At 40.6% G+C, this 18,186-nt stretch overlaps 1 protein-coding gene across 7 annotated transcripts in view; it reads left to right on the forward strand.

Annotated features, from left to right (window-relative positions):
* dtnba (dystrobrevin, beta a) overlaps positions 1–18,186 on the forward strand; it is a 33,700-nt gene that overhangs the window by 14,134 nt on the left and 1,380 nt on the right. Inside the window, exons 3-21 of one of the 7 annotated variants that reach the window (XM_050057832.1) lie at positions 293–384; positions 1,077–1,157; positions 1,261–1,474; positions 1,615–1,700; positions 2,183–2,337; positions 2,521–2,620; positions 2,737–2,903; positions 4,019–4,143; positions 6,018–6,089; positions 8,067–8,144; positions 8,907–8,994; positions 9,208–9,287; positions 9,772–9,885; positions 11,961–12,057; positions 12,293–12,313; positions 12,584–12,737; positions 15,063–15,152; positions 15,488–15,535; positions 16,970–17,002. In XM_050057832.1, the coding sequence (XP_049913789.1) occupies positions 294–384; positions 1,077–1,157; positions 1,261–1,474; positions 1,615–1,700; positions 2,183–2,337; positions 2,521–2,620; positions 2,737–2,903; positions 4,019–4,143; positions 6,018–6,089; positions 8,067–8,144; positions 8,907–8,994; positions 9,208–9,287; positions 9,772–9,885; positions 11,961–12,057; positions 12,293–12,313; positions 12,584–12,737; positions 15,063–15,152; positions 15,488–15,535; positions 16,970–16,977 (1,869 nt within the window). In that variant the 5' untranslated portion in view covers position 293 and the 3' untranslated portion in view covers positions 16,978–17,002. Of the gene's footprint in view, positions 1–292; positions 385–1,076; positions 1,158–1,260; positions 1,475–1,614; positions 1,701–2,182; positions 2,338–2,520; positions 2,621–2,736; positions 2,904–4,018; positions 4,144–6,017; positions 6,090–6,798; positions 7,291–8,066; positions 8,145–8,906; positions 8,995–9,207; positions 9,288–9,771; positions 9,886–11,960; positions 12,058–12,292; positions 12,314–12,583; positions 12,738–15,062; positions 15,153–15,487; positions 15,536–16,969; positions 17,003–18,186 lie in introns of those variants that run through there. The other 6 variants (XM_050057833.1, XM_050057835.1, XM_050057836.1 and 3 more) reach the window with 6 other exon arrangements.

An 18,186-nucleotide genomic window follows, 5' to 3' on the forward strand; every position in this document is an offset into this window, starting at 1 on the left:
CAATGCACATATGAACATCACGATGCACATGAGAGAAACAGGATAGACTCTGGTGAAATACAGCAAATAGTAACAATTATAGGTAGTATTTTACATGGTCCCTCACAAATAAATCAAAGATCAAATGCCCCAACTCCAAGAAACTGATACAGTCATCAGATTGATCAAAGTAAGACATCATCATCAATGCTTATTGCACCAAAAAATGCTTAATGTCTTCACAGACTAAAATCCTTTTACCCTTAATGCTTGGATGGTGCTGAGTTTTCCTGCTCTTTTGTGTTTTGTGCAGGATGGTGATGGAGGAGGGGGGGCAGAGAGACAGAGGGAGGGGGACTACAGTGACAGCAGAAACAGAGGGGAGACAGATCTTCACAGAGCTTGGTGAGTAATCTTTGACCCCCAAGGGCCCTGACACACCAAGCAGACAATCAGCCCATGGTCAATGTTGGGCTGTCGAAGATCATCTGTCGCCCTACATTTGGTGGTGTGTCCTGCAGCGTTGGCACTATTCAGCCCTTGTTGGCCTTTTTTTCCAGCCAATTAAGCATATTCAATCAGAGTCGGGAGGGTTGAGTCTGCAGGTGACTAAAATCACTCTGATTGGCAGTTTGGCTAATGGCTAACTAGCATTTTGTCCTGTCAGTTTTGTGGTTTCTCTTTTTGAGCGACGAATACAGACCACTGCCACCTGCTGAGTTATTTCCTCTCACACATATGTGCTAGTTGGCCATTGGCTGCCATCTCTGCGTCATGTCCAGGTGCAGCTTTTTGGCCAAGACACAGGCGATTTGAGATAATGCAATAATCACCTTCATCACCACTAGTTCTTTGATGTTGGTTTGGTGTGTCTGGGTCGTAAAGCCTTACGTTGTCTCTGCAAGGCACCCATGGTGGAATTTTCCTGTCATTTCCTTTCCTTCCCTTGATTGTTATGGTTCAAGTATTTCCAACTGTGTAACTCCATCCCCAGCATGCGTAAGAAAGATGTTTGTTATGAGTTGCTATCATCTAAGATTGATGAGCTTGTCATGAAGCCAGCAGAGCTCGTAAATGTCTTTATGTTTTCGTCACAGCGGAGCAGAACTTGGATGCCATTTGTCTCTCTACATATCGAACAGCCTGCAAGCTCAGATTCATACAGAAGAGATGCAACTGTAAGTCAACCCTGGTCTCCTTCAGCGTGGAAACATTTGTTATTAAAGAATGAAAGGGAAAGCTTTTAAAACAATTTCACTGACTTGACTCGTCTCGTTCCAGTGCATCTGATAGACATATACAATGTGATTGAGGCAGTGCGGGACGCCGGTCTGAACGCTGTAGAGCTGAACGCCGGCATCTCTGTGACAAGACTGGAAAACTTGGTGTCCTCCCTTTTCAACCAGCTGAGCAAGCGCCTGCCCACCACACACACCATCAACCCGCGAGAGAGCACCGTCCTGTTGGTCGAATTCCTACTGGCCGCCATTGACAGGTAACAAAGAAATCTTTGGATGCTCACTTTTTGCAACTTGACATCATTTCGTGACAAGTGCTAAACATGTCTACATGTGGGTTTATGTTAGAGTGAGGGTGACATACTGTACTATAATGTCATATGTGTTTGTGTTTCAGTGAGCCTGACAGTCGTCTGACGGTGCTCTCTGTGAAATCGATGCTGTCCACACTGTGTGGAGGGAAACTGGTAGATAAGCTCCGCTGTGAGTACCACCCGACACCATCAAGACTGACATGGAATCTGTTTCAGATCTGTTATCTTACATTTTCCAGAAACACTTTAAACATTCCCCAGAAACTGGGCATGAAAGTACTGATTTCAAACGTAGGTGTTGGGTGTAGACACAGAGATATAAATACTGATAATGATATCATAAAAAGAGAATAATATACAGTACTCTTTGTATTTGTGTGTATTTTTTTCATGTTACAGAAAGTGCACTTAATCTAGATTAATTAAAATGGTTTATATACATTTTTCAGTATTTATATGTTAGGGTACCTCAAGTGTGAACAGAGACACCTAGTGGTAAAATTCTGTATACTGGCCAGTCCAGTCCAGCCCTTAATATCAAACCGGTTTGAAAATGTTAAACCGTCTCAAGCTTAGTTGGGGTAAGTCGTCAGGAAATTAATATAATGTGATGTAGTGCTTTCCTAATATTGTATGTGTGTGTGTGTGTAGATGTGTTTTCTCAGGTATCTGACCCTGGTGGCGTGTTGGTACAATCCAAGTTTGATGCTTTTCTGAGGGAGGCTCTCAAGCTGCCCACCGCTGTGCATGAAGGACCGTCCTTTGGCTACACACACACCTTAGCACGCTCATGCTTCCCACAACAGGTTTGCTCACACACCTCATCCACCTGTCTTTTATTATGTAGATTTACTCCGCTGTTTATGGTAAACCTGATTAACTATTATTTTAACTTAAACTGGTTCTGATGGTGACTGTTTTTTGGGGGCTTTTATTATGACTTTTTCTGTGCTCCTGCTGAGTTTTTTCTTTTGTTGTCATTGATTTAGAAGAGGGTAATGCTCAACATGTTCCTGGACATCATAGCTGACCCTCCTCAGTGTCTTGTCTGGCTGCCTCTCATGCATCGCATGGCCAACGTTGAGCACGGTACACACACACACACACACACACACCACAGACATACACACAAACTTGTATTTAAAGAAATAAATTAAAGTCAACTCGTCTGGTTTTTGCAAAGCTCTTTCCTCTCTCCCATACAGTCTGTCATCCCGTGTCATGCTCCTACTGTCGTGGCAACGGCATGACAGGCTTCCGCTATCGCTGCCTCCGTTGCCGTGGTTACCAGCTCTGCCAGAACTGCTTCTGGCGCGGCAATGCCAGCGGCTCTCATAGCAACCAGCATCAGATGAAGGAGCACTCATCGTGGGTTAGTCGCTGTGTGATTGCTCATTCATCACGCCAGGGGGCACTCCGTGTGTGTGTGTGTGTGTGTGTGTGTGTGTGTGTGTTTGTGTGTGTGTTATGAATTTTAGAATGCTTGGAAAGTATGAAACTAAATGGAAATATCATAATCCTAAAAATTGTCAGTGATATTCCCAGAAACTGTCCTGAAGGGGGAAAAATGTTTTCAATGAAGAAATTATGTATTAATAGATGGAAACATAGTTGTTGAATTATTCATTATCCAGGCTTGGCATAATTTCTCTTATTAATGTTTCAGGGATAAATCTCTTCACTAGTGCAGCTCCTGCCTGTCCAACAGAATCTTCTCATCACAGGAATCTCATCCTGATAATCCTCTGCAGACTTTACATATCATTTCCAACAGGATTCAGTCTAGGGCTGTATTTTATTCTCAGTTTATTGGCTTCATTTGCCACACTTTACTATAAGAAAACACAGTTACATTGTCTCTTGTACTTGTTTTAATATGGTGCTGCATGCACCTGTGTTGAAAAATGAAATCAGAAACTGACGCCAGAATGGTCCTTAATCTCTTGGCTTTAAATAGTTTTAACTTGATACAAGTGTGGCATTACGAATTTATCCACACAGGATAAAATGTGCAACAGGGATTAAGTTTTAAGTTAGATGTAAATATTTGTCATCTCTGTCATCATTCACTCTAATCACTCAGCCAACTGCTTGTTTATTTGTTTATTTACTTGCATGAACTATTCTTTCTCGGGACCATAGAAAAATATAACTTAAACAGTTTCATGTTATAATGTAAAAAAAAAAAAGTGACAGTAATTTCCTGGAGAGGAAAAACAGGAAAAACACACTGTACTTTGATCAAACTCAGTCAATAGTCAGTCGAAATAGATGTGGTAGTGTAGAGGACACAGGAGCATGTTAGGGATCCACAAAAAGTACCAGAAGTGTATAGAGTTGTATCAGAACTGATCTATCCTGATCTATTTTGTCTGTGGAGTTCAGTAACAAAATTTCTGGGTTACAAAAGTCAACACAAAAGTCACACAGCTTATAAATGTTGACCTGATATTTATGTGTCTGTGCACTTTGTGTGTGTGTGCGTAGAAGTCGCCGGCGTCAAAGCTTGGCCGAGCCCTGGGCAGGACTCTGGGCTGTGTGTCATCCAGAGAGCCCCCTCATCCTATTTTCCCAGAGGAACCTGTGAGGACCCTCAACCTCTCCAACATAGTGTAAGACCCCTGACACTCACACACACTGATACAAGTAGTGGTCCATTTAAAGCAAGGCTATGTAATGTCGAATTAATAAGGATGCAGCAACAGTTTTAACTGGCTGGGTACAACCAGAGCCTAATATCAGCCGATAATAGACTCCTGTGTCTTCTCAGCTTGTTTTACATTTGTGCTACTTCAGAGCTATCACAGATGAGCATTTCAGTGATTTTGTCATTGAAGTAGAACAAGAAGACATATTGCACATCATTAAAATACACTTCTACTGCTTAAGATCCCCAAATATCTTAGGCCTTGTTCAGACTGCTAGCCCAAATATTTTTATTTTGCATATCCAGATTGTATCCATATTGATTTTAGGAAGTCTGTACAGCAAAAAAAAACATGTTTTTACAAATCTGATCTGAACCACATTTGAGGGTGGTTTGAAATGCAATTCCCCACAGAATTCTATAGATGCCTCTCAATGTCTTTGAACACAACACATGACGACATCTAATCTAGGGTGACAGAAGTGCTGAGCAGATCCATACTGCTACTAGCAGTATTGCTACGAGCATGAAAGAAGACAACATTAGGAACAGTACCCTCCAAAAAATCTGTCTGAAGGGCGAAATGATGGACCTGGCACCACTGGCATTGCCACATAATTGCTGACATCTAAGTCGTTACCACAGACGCCCATTCAGCTTGGTTGGAGATGTCCGGACACACAAATCCAATCTGATTATTTGCGATTAACAGTGTGGACAGTTTGTCTCAAAGATCTGACATAACAAACAAATCTGATTCGCCTGCAGTCTGAATGTACCCTGAGATTTTAGTAATATCCGAAGTGCAATTATCCTGTAATTACCACATGACCACAGATGGTCTCACTTGCAGTAGCATTGTAAACCGTACTGTTAGATCAACAATATGGATGGAAACAATATCACATGGTATTTCTAGAGTCAAGGTCATAGAAGTAGGGCTCAGCAATATAGTTAGAATTTAAAAAAAATAAATCTTTTTAACTTGTTTTGTTGCTTTTAAATAACAGTTTTCTTGGAATAATCAACAACAAAATGTTATAAAACTGGCACAATACTATTCCTCTGAAAGACTGAATAATTTCCCAGCCCCGTATGGAAGCACATACAATGTTCATGCTTGTAAGACACAAGTTAATGTTCAGTCAGGCAGATGAAAGGTGTCGCAGAAACTCCAGTGGGAATGTGAACACTCCAGTGATAACTTTTAATTACAAAAAGTGAAACATTTACTACCAAGTCGCAGTCTCTCGGCCTAAAATAACATTTTGGTCTGTTATCACCGGTACAGTCGACATGCACACAAAAACTACAGATAACACAAGACCTCCGAAGTCCCACCTCTATAGCAAACCACTGCGGTCGCTCCGCCCCTCGTGGTGGATCCACACTGTTTGATTTTCCAAGCATTGGCAGACTGGGTCGTTACAGACCTCCAAGCACTGGGCACATAATCAGGTCAACACACAGAGACTGCACTTAGCACAGATGTGAGTATGTTTATACTAATGATGCTGCGTCAGGTTTAGTCCTCTCACAAACCTGCGTTTTCCTGAATTTCTGTCTTTTTTTTTTTATTTCCCTTTGGTCTGCATTCATTCTTTCTGTCTCTCTGCCTCTGGTGATCTTTGGCCTGTCTGTGTTTGCTCAGACTAGTACAATTCACTATTGCATGATTGCACTCAGAATCACGTGAGAGAGTGTGTGTGAGTGTGAGTGTAAGAATGTGTTTTCTGATAGGCAGGACTTTGGTTTTTAATGATTTAATGATGTTGTCCTTACTCTGTGTTTACACTGTTGATAATATGGGTCTGACACATTGTGTGTGTGTGCGTATAGCCCCCCTCGCTCCATTGGGAACACCAGTGAGGCCATGATGCTGTCCTCATCAGTGCCCGAGTCCTCCAAGAGGTAAAAACTCACATTAAAAAAACTCCAGCAGTTCAGTGTTTGTTATATTTTGCAGTTCTCTGGAGTTTAAAGCCACATGTTACATGGGTAATTACTTAACTACTAAATGGGGTTTTTAATAGCTTGCTTCATTCACTTGCTTCTTCTAAATTGCTACTTCCTCTGCTTAAACTTTATACCAAGTGTCGAGCTTCATTATACTAATTAGATTTGATGGAAACAAAATGTGTGTCTCATGCAGCAAGGACATTGTGGTAGTAAATTCAGTTTCCTGGGTTTTGGACTGTTCCTCTGATTAAACAAGACACTGAAAAACGTCACCTTGGACTGTGACAAACTGTCGTGCCGTTTTTTGTGCGGTAACTAGGAGAGCACAACATGCTGCCATCCAAGAGAACACATACATGCACATTTCTTGCCTTTCTTTAAGGAGCACTTCTTTGACCTCTCGGTCACCGTAGGTTTCACTTTTTTTCCAGACATGTCTTGGACCAAATGATTAATTATTCATTGAAAAACTTTTGGCACATCAATGGATAATGAAAATAACTGTCAGTTGCAGCCCAAAAGTGACCGGAGAAATAAACAGCTACAACTTCAGCAGAAACATGCACATTAAATATTTACATGATGAGGCTTTCTGGATGTCACTTTTTACCTCGTCCAGATTAAAATTGTCAGTTATTTTCTAAATTTTTTTTTTTTTCAGTTAGACATTGAATGCCTCTTTCCATCTTGAGAAAGGACTGAAAACACCGGGGACAAAGATGGAAACAAGTCCAGGGTTTCATCATTGCATTCCCAACAAAGTACAAAAATATATTACATTATACAATGGAAACCACTTATAGTGATCAGAGTGACAGTGATCAACTGCTTATATGGATCAAAAAGCTTGAGACAGAGTCATTTCTATACAAATGCTGTTTGAAGATTTCGCTTATTGTGTTCATTTTGAGTTTTTTCATAAATGACAACATATGGAAAAACAATTTAGAACTACAGTAATTCTATTTCTTACTTTATATACCATGGTACTACTACATTTTGAAACCTGTCTGCTTCTAGCTTGCTTCATGAAGCTGGTTCTGTGGGTACACTGAAATCATGATGAAAAAAAGACAGCCATTTGTGAAATGGATTGATAACGCCCCATCACGTAATGCCCCCATAATGAAACAGCTGTACTGTATTTGGAAATAGTCAATAAAATTGAGTAAACAGTAAAGCTGTCCGTTTCATTACTTCATGTAATAAATGTACAAATGTCAATTAGATAGTGATCTGTATGAGAGATGAATAGTAAAAAAAGATTATGATATGCATCTGCCTATAGTCAGGGTGTCTGCAGGTCCTGAAAAAGTCATAAAATGTCTTAGATTCAATGTTACAACAATGAGGCCTTAAAAGTCATTAAATAGTCTTAAATTTGAATTTGTGAGGAGGTCTTAACTACTACACACATTTTATCTAGTTTAATTTATTTACTTTTTAATTTATTTTTGTGAAAATGAGTAAAGCCTTTCTATGATGTAAAAGTCCACATTTCTAATGTTACAAGTCTTTAAAAATATATAATACTGTCATCTGGCAAAATGTAGATTAACTTAACTCACTCTAATAACCATATTCCTACATAACACCCACCTCTGCACAAGACCGCATATATACTACTTACTTGCAGTGATACTTGCAATGCTTAATTAAGATACACATGATTTGTCCAAAAATCTGTCCTAAATTTGGTTAAAAGGGGTCTTGAAGGGGTCTTAAAAGGCTGTAGACACTCTGTGATCAATTTGACCCAGACCCAAAAATTTCCCCTGTATGCAGTGTGCAAAATGACAGCAATAAGATGTGCTGATACCTGCAACAATCCTAATGAAAACATGTAAGAAATTACATGTTATTGTCTGAAAATAAATGGACTAATATAAATTCACATTTTTATTTCCTCTCTGTGTTTTTCCCGTCCAGTTTGTCAGCCGCTCAGCGTATGAACGAGGAACACGCTCTGATCGCTGCGTATGTGAATCGCCTCCAGACCAGCCCAAGGTGATAGTGCAGTACAGTTAGGCCTTAACAGGTCAAACATATCAAAGTGTACCCAGCATAGTTCATCATTAAAGTCAAGAGCAACATCAGTTAAAAGCAAAATAAATCTATGTATAAATCATCTCTAAGCTGTTTGTTCGCAGGATATGTATTGTACCTCTGTTAGGCCAGAGTGTTTTTTACATTCGGTAGCCAGTCGTGTCACAAAACGTCCCAACTGCTTCTTCAACATCATCACTGTTTCCACTATCCTTTTAGCGTAGTGTAGTCAGTGAACAGAGGTTCACAAACAGCATAAAGCCTACATTTCCAGGGTCAGGTGCAAATATGCTTACACGTTATAAATTTGTTAAACATGTCACCAAACTAGAGCTTGAATTTAAGTGTTTTCTGATGGAAATGTTGCCCCCTCTATCTGGTTTAAGGGTCTTTCTGGAGGCACTAAAAGGAAGATTCATATTGCATTTTTTACAAATAAAGCAGATATACGTTTAAACTGGCAGCTTGCCTTACAGAACACCCCTTTCCCCTTTCAAAGCAATCCATTCTCCAGTATTGTCTGCTTTAGTGTTGTTGCAGTGGTTTATGTTTGGTTTGCATGCTCCTCTACCGCTGGGTGCATAGTGACATTTTCTACTGCTACAGGCTGCGCTCATGGCTCCCATTTGTCACCTACAGTTGCTCACAGGGGACATTTGACATATGTGACTATTGGTTTTTAAAAAGCAGGTTTAAATGTTCATTCGTCTCTGTTGCTGTCAGCAGCGTGGACAGTCCCAGAAGAGAAGATGAGGAGCACAAACTGATCGCCCGCTACACCTCCCGACTGGCAGAGACTGACGGCACACCGGTGAGTCACCAGCTCCTTGTTTTCTCACACACAGTAAACTGCAAATATGTAAATACACTAACAGGTACCGTTGAGTTACATATACACAGAGCTCTGACGCACAACTGTGGGAAGTGTCTCTCTAAACTAAGATCATCTTCTGGTTGTTAAGTGATGAATGTTCAAGCCACAGTCAGTGAGCTGCAGTAACTGAGATCTGTGTGTGTCTTTCAGGTGATACCTAACCGGAGTATCAACTTTGATGTGAACAAACAGAAGAGGGAGCTCATTGCTCAGCTGGAGTGTAAAAACAGGTAGAAATGTGTGAAGAGTGGATGAGTTATTCATTTTAATCATGAGCTTTTAGTTTGACTGTACAGAGTCACCAGCCCAGTTTTACCCCACAGTCAGAAAACTGTTTGGCGCTGTGATTAAAGGCTAAAATTTTGAAGTAAATGTTTTAAAATCCCTGAACCTATTGACCAGCAGTGGATAACAGTTTAAAATGATGTGTTCTAATAAGGACTGAATATATCAGGTGCAAAATGGTACTTGTAAGCACAGCTGACATGTATGTGCGTAATGTCTGCCACATATGTAAATGCATATGTTTGATTTATGTCCGAATGCAACTGTTAGTCAGATTTATATTCTCCAATATCAACATGTACATTCCTCTACATAATCCTCAAAAGCCTGCAGAAGCATGTGTGTGTGTTGTTGCCCTGTCTTTTCACAGTCTGTTCAGTCATGTAACGCCCTACCAGCCTCACTGACCAGTTTGTTTTTCATCCCCAGAGAGATCTTGGCAGAGATCAAACGTCTCCGCGTAGAGCACGACGCAGCGTGCCAGGCCAGCCCAGAGAAAGGCAGCACCAACCCGACTCTGCTGGCCGAGCTTCGTCTGCTCAGGTAAACACAGACTCCAGCGTGGAGCTGCCCAGGAGCTGGGGAGACTGGTCTCCAGCTGCACATGCATACATATTTTAACGATTATTTTTCTTTTGTTGTTGACATACCAACAGAAATGATCCCCAAACATAATTTTCAAAAACAAAGTTTGTCAGCGATACACACGTTTTTCCTACATTGCGTGCCACAGTGTCAGATTTGGCGGGAAATCTGCCGCGTTGCTTTGCAGCACAGAGGGAGAGTGCTTTATGGCAGATGGCGGTGACAGATGGTTGAATTTTGTGAAAAGCCAACGTTAAAAATCACTTCCAACATGTTTATGCTATTTCAGTAAAAACAAAAACTCCAAGGGAGAGGAGGGAGCTTTGATATATAAAGCAACAACAAGTCTGCTAGAGAGAGAGTCGCAGTCACGATGATGGAAAGATACTTGTGTTTTTAAGTGCAACACAGAGCAGCTTTAAATCCTCTGATTATAACATCTCACTACCTATTTTAGTGCTGCAAGTTTTTGTTTGTTGAAAGATTAGACAGTCATTCTGGTGGTAGTTGGGTGCATTGCTGTAAGTGTCATTTTGGATATGGCCACACGGGGGCGTCAAATTCAAAAGTTTTTAAATTCTGCACTTAGTGGCTGCAAATTGTGCTAATCACAATATGTAATGTTTACGTCTTGTAGTAGTTTTGACAGATGAATTGTAGTCACAATAATTTTTCCTGTCACTTCCCTTCAAGCCACATGACATTAACATGAAGTTTCCAGCCTGTACAGTATCTGTGCATATGTGCATGACTGTTAACTTGCTGGTGGTTTCTCAGATGTATCAGTGTCTCGGTCATATTCTCAAGCAGTTTCTCTTCAGCATGATTCAGGATTTCATTATTGCAGAAAATATTCAGGAAAATACCCCAAATATTACCAATAAAGTGGTTGTTTTTCTGTCACTCCCACTGTTAAAGCTTTACTTTGGGTTCCTTATGACTCAAATCTGGATTACTGCATGACTCAGCCTCTTGTTTTATTTGTTTATTTACACCAACATGTGAAGGGAAGCCAAACAGGAAAGAGGGGAGTTGATGCTCCTTCGTTAATGTCCTATCCAGACCACATATTGTTTGGGGGAAAAAAAGATTGTAAACACCTCTTCAGTATGATGTTACATATGCTGGCTCTTAAATCTTGGTTTATTTTTGCTGCCAGCTCGCTGTAAATTGCAAGTATGTATCATTTGGATGCAATTTGGATTTAATTTGTACTTCACAAATACTTTGGTGGTCTACATTAGAGCGTTATAAGCCGTATTAAGTACATGATGAACTTCCCAGCTGCTTCTGGCATCTGAGAACCAGTGTGCATCAGACTTGATTGTGTTTTTAAGATGTCAAGAGTCTTGCGGTCGGTCTCAGAAGCCCATGACGCTCTCCTGTTCCGGTCAGCTAGCTCTTTCACATCTCATCTCCAACGAATCGCCTCTTCCAAGCCCGAAACAAATGATCATCCAGGAAAATGTCAAGGATTTCTGACTTTGTGTTCCTTCGATCTCCAACTTTCCATGTTTCCACCTTATAGCTTGATGATTTGCATTTTGTCAGGCAGTGCTCTCACCTTCTTCTGCTGCTTCTCCAAAGATAATCTTGTGCTCAAAAGCCTACTGGAGTGGCACGGGTCTCTTATTTCACTAACCAAGTGACCTGACAACTGTCTGCAGAAGTGTAAGCAAGAGAGAAGAGTTTGTGTATTTGGGCCTACCCTCATTTATGGCAGATTTTTGATCCGGCTAACGGAAATCAATATTGTTGACGTGGCCTAGTGCAAATGAATTTGTACTAAATCAAATCTGGAGATGCGTGACATGAGAAGTGTAACGGGTCCAGTGAGTCCGCTCTCAGAGCTCACTGAGTTTTCAGCTTTCACTTTTATTGCCTCTCTGTATTTGTGTTCCTTTTTATAACTTCAAATTATTTCAGTTTAACTGTCTTCCGCCTTTTCTGAGGGCTCGCACTCAAGTTCTTTTGTTGCTGCCTCCCGACACTCTGTTATGTGACAGTAATGCGAGGGCTGGTGTGTGTTGCAGACAAAGGAAAGATGAGCTGGAGCAGAGGATGTCATCTCTGCAAGAGAGCAGGAGGGAACTGATGGTGCAACTGGAGGGACTGATGAAGCTGCTCAAGGTGACACGCAGACATTGTTTTTCAGCATGGTGTATTGTCACACACTAGGGGGCAAAGTTTCCTTTTTTTACTTTACACCTTCCTGTCTGTCCTGGCAGTAACAAGCCTCACTTTTCCCTCTGCTATTTCCTCCTTGATAATTTCACCTTTTTCCAGCTCTGACTGTACCTGACCTCTACTTTTCTATCCTTTCTCTCCCTATTTGTTTCCGACTGTCCATGTTGTGGCCCTGTAGGATGAGGAACAGCGACAGGCAGTAAGTTTACCCCCCCTCAAGTTGGAGTCACTGATGTAAAGTGGGATTCAGCTCTAATGCCATGCAGAAATGTCAAAATATATCAACTATACAAGCAAGCTACATTTTTCCAATTATGACCTTAATATTTTGGACATATAACAGATCACCTTTTCCCAGCAGTTACCAGAACTTTTACTGCACTTGGGAGATGATGTCAACAAAAGTGACAAGTTAGATGTGTGTGAGTCATAAATGAAGTGTAACAACCCCTATAAATCCATCTCTTAGGCGCAGGCGGCCGGCTCTTCTCACGCCTCTCCTGCTCGACCGAGCCCATCAGCCGTCCGCTCTGTAGGCGCTTCACCTCCCCTGGCTCACATGTACTCTCCTCAAGATTCACTCGCCGGGGTGGGTGGTGACGTGCAAGAGGCATTCGCCCAAGGTAAGTCTGGAAATTACAGCAGGGTAAAAAAAAAAATCCATAAATAAGTATTGCTTTTATGGTCTTGCACAGGAAGTTACACACAGATCTGATGGGTTTTAGTTTAGTTAAATTTATGAGACAAGGTACAATAACTGAACCGCCACTGGCCTCCCTTTTTTTAGAGACACACAGGGGAGATGTTTCTGGTAGGATTTAGTCCTGACTGAACAAGATTTACATGTTGTTCCGCCACTTTTCTGAGCAACTCAATCATTTTCTTTTAAAACTTTTAAATATCATATATAGGAACAAGTATGTAATATCACATGAGTTGGAAAAATCTTCCTTATAACTGTTTTTCTCAAAGTATAACTTGTAAGTGATGCATTTAAATCAAACTATACAGTCCAGGCTTGCAGATATAAGGTAAATCTTAAAGCCTTTAAAAATATGTATTGAGTTTTTATTCATTAAAATACACTTATTTCCATTGCGGTCTCGAAGTTTAGGCTAGGAGGCAGGCAGGAATTGCGAATGACATTTGAATGCTACTAATATCCCATTTTTACACTTATACACCGATTATGAAATAAAAAAAAAAGTTTTTGTTATGCTCATCTGTGGGCGGCACGGTGGTGTGGTGGTTAGCACTCTCGCCTCACAGCAAAAGGGTTTCCGGTTCGATCCCGGGCGTGGGAGCCCTTCTGTGCGGAGTTTGCATGTTCTCCCCGTGTCAGCGTGGGTTCTCTCCGGGCACTCCGGCTTCCTCCCACAGTCCAAAGACATGCAGATTGGGGACTAGGTTAATTGATAACTCTAAATTGTCCGTAGGTGTGAATGTGAGCGTGAATGGTTGTTTGTCTCTATGTGTCAGCCCTGCGATAGTCTGGCGACCTGTCCAGGGTGTACCCTGCCTCTCGCCCGATGTCAGCTGGGATAGGCTCCAGCCCCCCCGCGACCCTCAAGAGGATGAAGCGGTTAGAAGATGAATGAACGAATGTAAATCTGTAAAACAATTGTTGTGTTGTAACTCCCGCTGTGTTTACCACATGGATTTATTGAATCTCTGCTTAGCTACAAACACAAACGTACGGTAGTTCCCAGGTAGTTCTTTTCACCATGTTACCACCATTTTTTTGCTCAAGACAAATTTCCCTCAGGAAAGTAAAATTAATCTTATCTTATCTTAAGTTATTAACAGTTCGTGGTGCACTGTGTAACCTGCAGCCTATGATACAAACAACTTGACAGGAGCTAATAGTTCAAGAAGTAGCTCATTTGTCAAGGAAATGCTGTGCAACAATTAAATATCATGTTTAATGAGAACACAGATGCCCTACATTATCAGGAAATTAGTGTGGAGTTAGCCCTTCTCTGTTATTAGTGTGCCTTAAATTAAAGACAGACATTGGTACTTTAACTTATTGTCTCTAGTCATGCTGTAAGCTGCAAAGGTACTGGTCCAATGTGCTTCCTGAGATAGAACAAATATTGGGTTTGGAACAGCAGATGGACCCAGTGTCCTTCATCATGGCCTCTCAAGTAAATATGCAACATCAAAAAACTGCTCTAAGGAATAATATCTTATTGCAGTGGGTTAATGATAAAGTACCAGCTGTTAAAGGCTGGCAGAGAGTGCTGTGTGATTTAGTGCCATTAGAGGACCTTACATGTTACTACATTCAAAAACAGACCAGTTCTATAAAGTGTGGGACCCCTGCTTAAACTACAAGGAGCCTGGTGTCTCTGCCATCATGCGGCAGGGAGTTTCTTTATTGTCCTTATTGCACATTACTGTAGTAACCTCTGGTGTTGCATGTATGAATCTGAGCTGGTGTTCTAGGTTTTCGGTTTATTTCTATTGTTAAATCTTTGGTACTTTTTTTTCTTTTTCCCATGGATGCCATCATGCATCCATCTACTACATACTTCTACTAAAAAACTGGCCCTAAAAGGTGTTTTAAAAAAGCTTGTACAGTTTGTGTGTCTAATGAATTCTGCACTGCTGTAGATGTGCTTTTAAAAAAAACATGTCGCGTTTAAGAAAAGAGAAAGTTAAGCTAAAAGGCAAGTTCATTTTAAGCGATTTGTTATTTTGCTTTATTATTTAAATAGCTATTTAAAAAGTACACATTAGGTTGTTGAGTGTTATACGACTATGTTGTAACTGGTGCCACAGTGAGACAGTATGAAAGTGTCATTCAGATCTCAAAAAGTAGAAGATAACGTATTAACAAACTTCAAGTCATTAGTTGCCACATAATTAGTGTAAATCTAATCTTCACTGTGACGTACAGTATTGGGTGACTGTTGTTTCCTTTGTCTTACATCTTTCCATCACAGGTCCGAGAAGGAACCTGAGGAATGACCTTCTGGTAGCAGCTGACTCCATCACCAACACTGTGTCCTCACTGGTCAAAGAGCTCCACTCTGGTACACACAAACATAAATAAACACTTCCATAGTATCCTGTGGATTCTCTTTTGACCGCTTTGTAGCTTCTGCGTAATCCACGTCTTACAAATTCAGACAAACATTGTGTCAAACGTTTCCATCTGTCAGTTTGGGGTATAAAACTAGTCGAGAAATACAACAAGTAGAGTGCCTTGGTAGTTACAGAGCATGCCATATCACTGAAAAAAAAAATACAACAATGTTCATGTTAGAATGCTTTCCGTGTAAAATCTGATAATAAATCTTTAGAAAATAAAGAAATGTTGGTCCGACACACGTTCATACGTTGACTTTTTATGCTCTCTTTTGACTAGATGATGTTCGGGAGGAAGAGGAAAGATTGCTGAACGGGAAGGACAGAGGTAAGTTAATGTCCTCAACATCTTTTGTCATCTTTTCCAACTAATCCTCTCTTTACTCGCTCTACTTGCTGACAAAATTTGACTCTAACATGATCATTATAATGCTTAACCTTTGCACTGGGATTAACATGGGTTGCATCTATAGCCAGATGCAAGTAATCAGTGTCTTTGACGTTTATCATTCAAGACCAATCCAAAAAACCACACACACAAAAAATAAATACAACAATGAATGAAAAAACATGTCCACCATTGACTCCATGCTTCCTGATTTAGGGGTTTCTGACAATTAGCATAAAAGATGGAAAAAGCTGGTAACATTTTAATAACTTAAATCAGCTTATAACTATTCTGTTGCAACTAAAAGTCCTGCATTCAAATTGTGTCTTGACTAAAAGAACACACTGTAACTATGACCAGATGTACAGAAAGTCCTCATTTTGCAGTATGGAACTTTTCAGTGTTAGATTATGGCACCCTGGAGGTCCTGAAAGATAATATTTTGTGTGCATATGTTATTATTTTATAACACAAGATCAAAAATATAATTTTTCAGGGCTTCAGAAGGAGGAGGATGAACAGTACATGAGTAACAGTATTCTCTACCTCTGTTCAAAGTCATGACATTCCTCTGTGTGGGTAGCTGCTTCATGCAGAGTGAATCAGGTGTCACTGCAGGTTTCTTCAAACATCTGACAGGAATTATGAAGATAAATTTATCAGAAGTAAATATTAATAATTCAGCATTGACTGCAGAGGAATCCTTAGTCATTCAACTAAATCTTATTTTCCTTCTGCACACATAAAAGCCGCTCTGAATCCCATCATGAGGTATTTGCTGAGCCATTAATTGTACTTGTACTTGGAGCTTTTCCTGCATGTCTTTCTGTGTCTGTGCGAGCACGTGCACAGTCCCTGTACGACTCCACTTATTCTCCAGGTGCTCTCCCCGTCTGTACTGCAGCAAGCTTCATTAACATGCCGCCTCATTAGCCATGCTTTATGGAGCCCCTCCTCTTTACAAGAGGACTGCCTGCCGAGACAAAGCGGTGAAACTACTTCCTGATCTGCTCCCCAAGCCCAGACCAAACGCTTATTAGAATACTAACCTGCCGCACTAACCCACCGGCCCCTGAGCAGCCAGACAGACAGACAGACAGACAGACAGACAGGAGGCCAGGTTCAGCCCCACGTTCAGCACCGTTAAGTCTTCACGTTTAGAGATTAAATGCTGTGTTAGACTGTCCTCAAGAAGGTTTTCTCTCTGGAGTCAGTTTGTGTAGCACCTGCCAAGTACAGTCATGTTTTATGTCTCTATGCTAAGAACTGGTCTGGTTCTTATTACAGTTTCTGGCAGAAAGCTGTAGCACCTAATTTAGCTTCACACTGCACTGTCCTCTGCTTACTGCTAACTAACTTTCATTCTCTCTTCAGCAGGTTAAAATGATCGCAGGACAAACAAAAACAGTAAGTAATTCTGTGTAACTGCCCTTTTTTAATTTCATGACAATGAAAAATTGACTCAAATGAATCTACTGCTCTCTACTGCTCAGTTACTTAATCATAAATCAGTCATCAAGTTTATTTGTTAGGAAGGCAGGCTTAGAAACGTTTCTGCTTCAGACCAGGAAGGCTGTATTCATGTTTAATGGGAAAAACTAAATGAACGATTTGATGACTCAAAGCAGCGACTTGTTTATGCGTTTGAACTTGTTTGCACAGGCTAACAAATGGCCGTTTTTTGGTTCCTCTCGATTTGCTTTTTGAAGCACTTTGTGGTGTTTTATTTGAGTTCATGTGGAGAGTAAAGGAAATTATTTCCTGAAATGAGAAAAAATCTCCTAATTTTGTTGCTTTAATTTGAAATGAAAGCATCGTTTTCTTTGATGACAGATATTTTTGTGTCTTAATCTATCAGAACAAATTTAATTTCAAAGAAGTTGTCATCAACTTTGAAATGACGTGATGGTTTATGTCTTGGAAACTGAAGTCACATTTTGGAAATATGCTTATTTACTATCTCGCCCAGAGCTCGATAAGGAGATTGATCCCACTCTCGTGTTGGTGCAGTAAATATGATGCTGCATTTTAGCATAAAGACGAGAAACGGAGGGGGAGGGGAAACAGCTAGCCTGGCTCCGTCCAAAGTAAATATATATGCCTGTAAACACCTCTGAAGCTCACTAATTAAAGGAGCAGTGTGTAGGATTTAGTGGCCTCTAGTGGTGAAGATTGCGGATTGCAACCAGCTGAAACTTCTCCTGGTTAGAACTCCTTCAGTGTTCATTATTCAGGGGGATTTTCACCGGGAGCCAAATCATCCGCAGAGGTCTCTTCCTCTCTAAAACAAACAGACCATGTGTTTAAAACTGGTAAAAACGCTGAATGGAGCTGCTATCTACGGTGGTGGACATAAAAATGCAAATGCCCCATCTAGAGCCAGTGTTTGTCCGCTCTGGGCTACTGTAGAAATATTATAGTGCAACATGGCCGACTCTGAGGACTAAGATTCACTCTATGTAGATATAAACGGCTCATTTTAAGGTAATGAAAACACAACAAACAAACTTAATATATTATATTGCATTTCGGCCAATATATCCTAAATCCTACCTGCTGGTCTTTCGACAAACCGAAGCATACACACAACA

The sequence above is a fragment of the Epinephelus moara genome, chromosome 12 (genome assembly GCF_006386435.1).
Source record: "Epinephelus moara isolate mb chromosome 12, YSFRI_EMoa_1.0, whole genome shotgun sequence".
Classification (NCBI taxonomy): Eukaryota; Metazoa; Chordata; class Actinopteri; order Perciformes; family Serranidae; genus Epinephelus; species Epinephelus moara.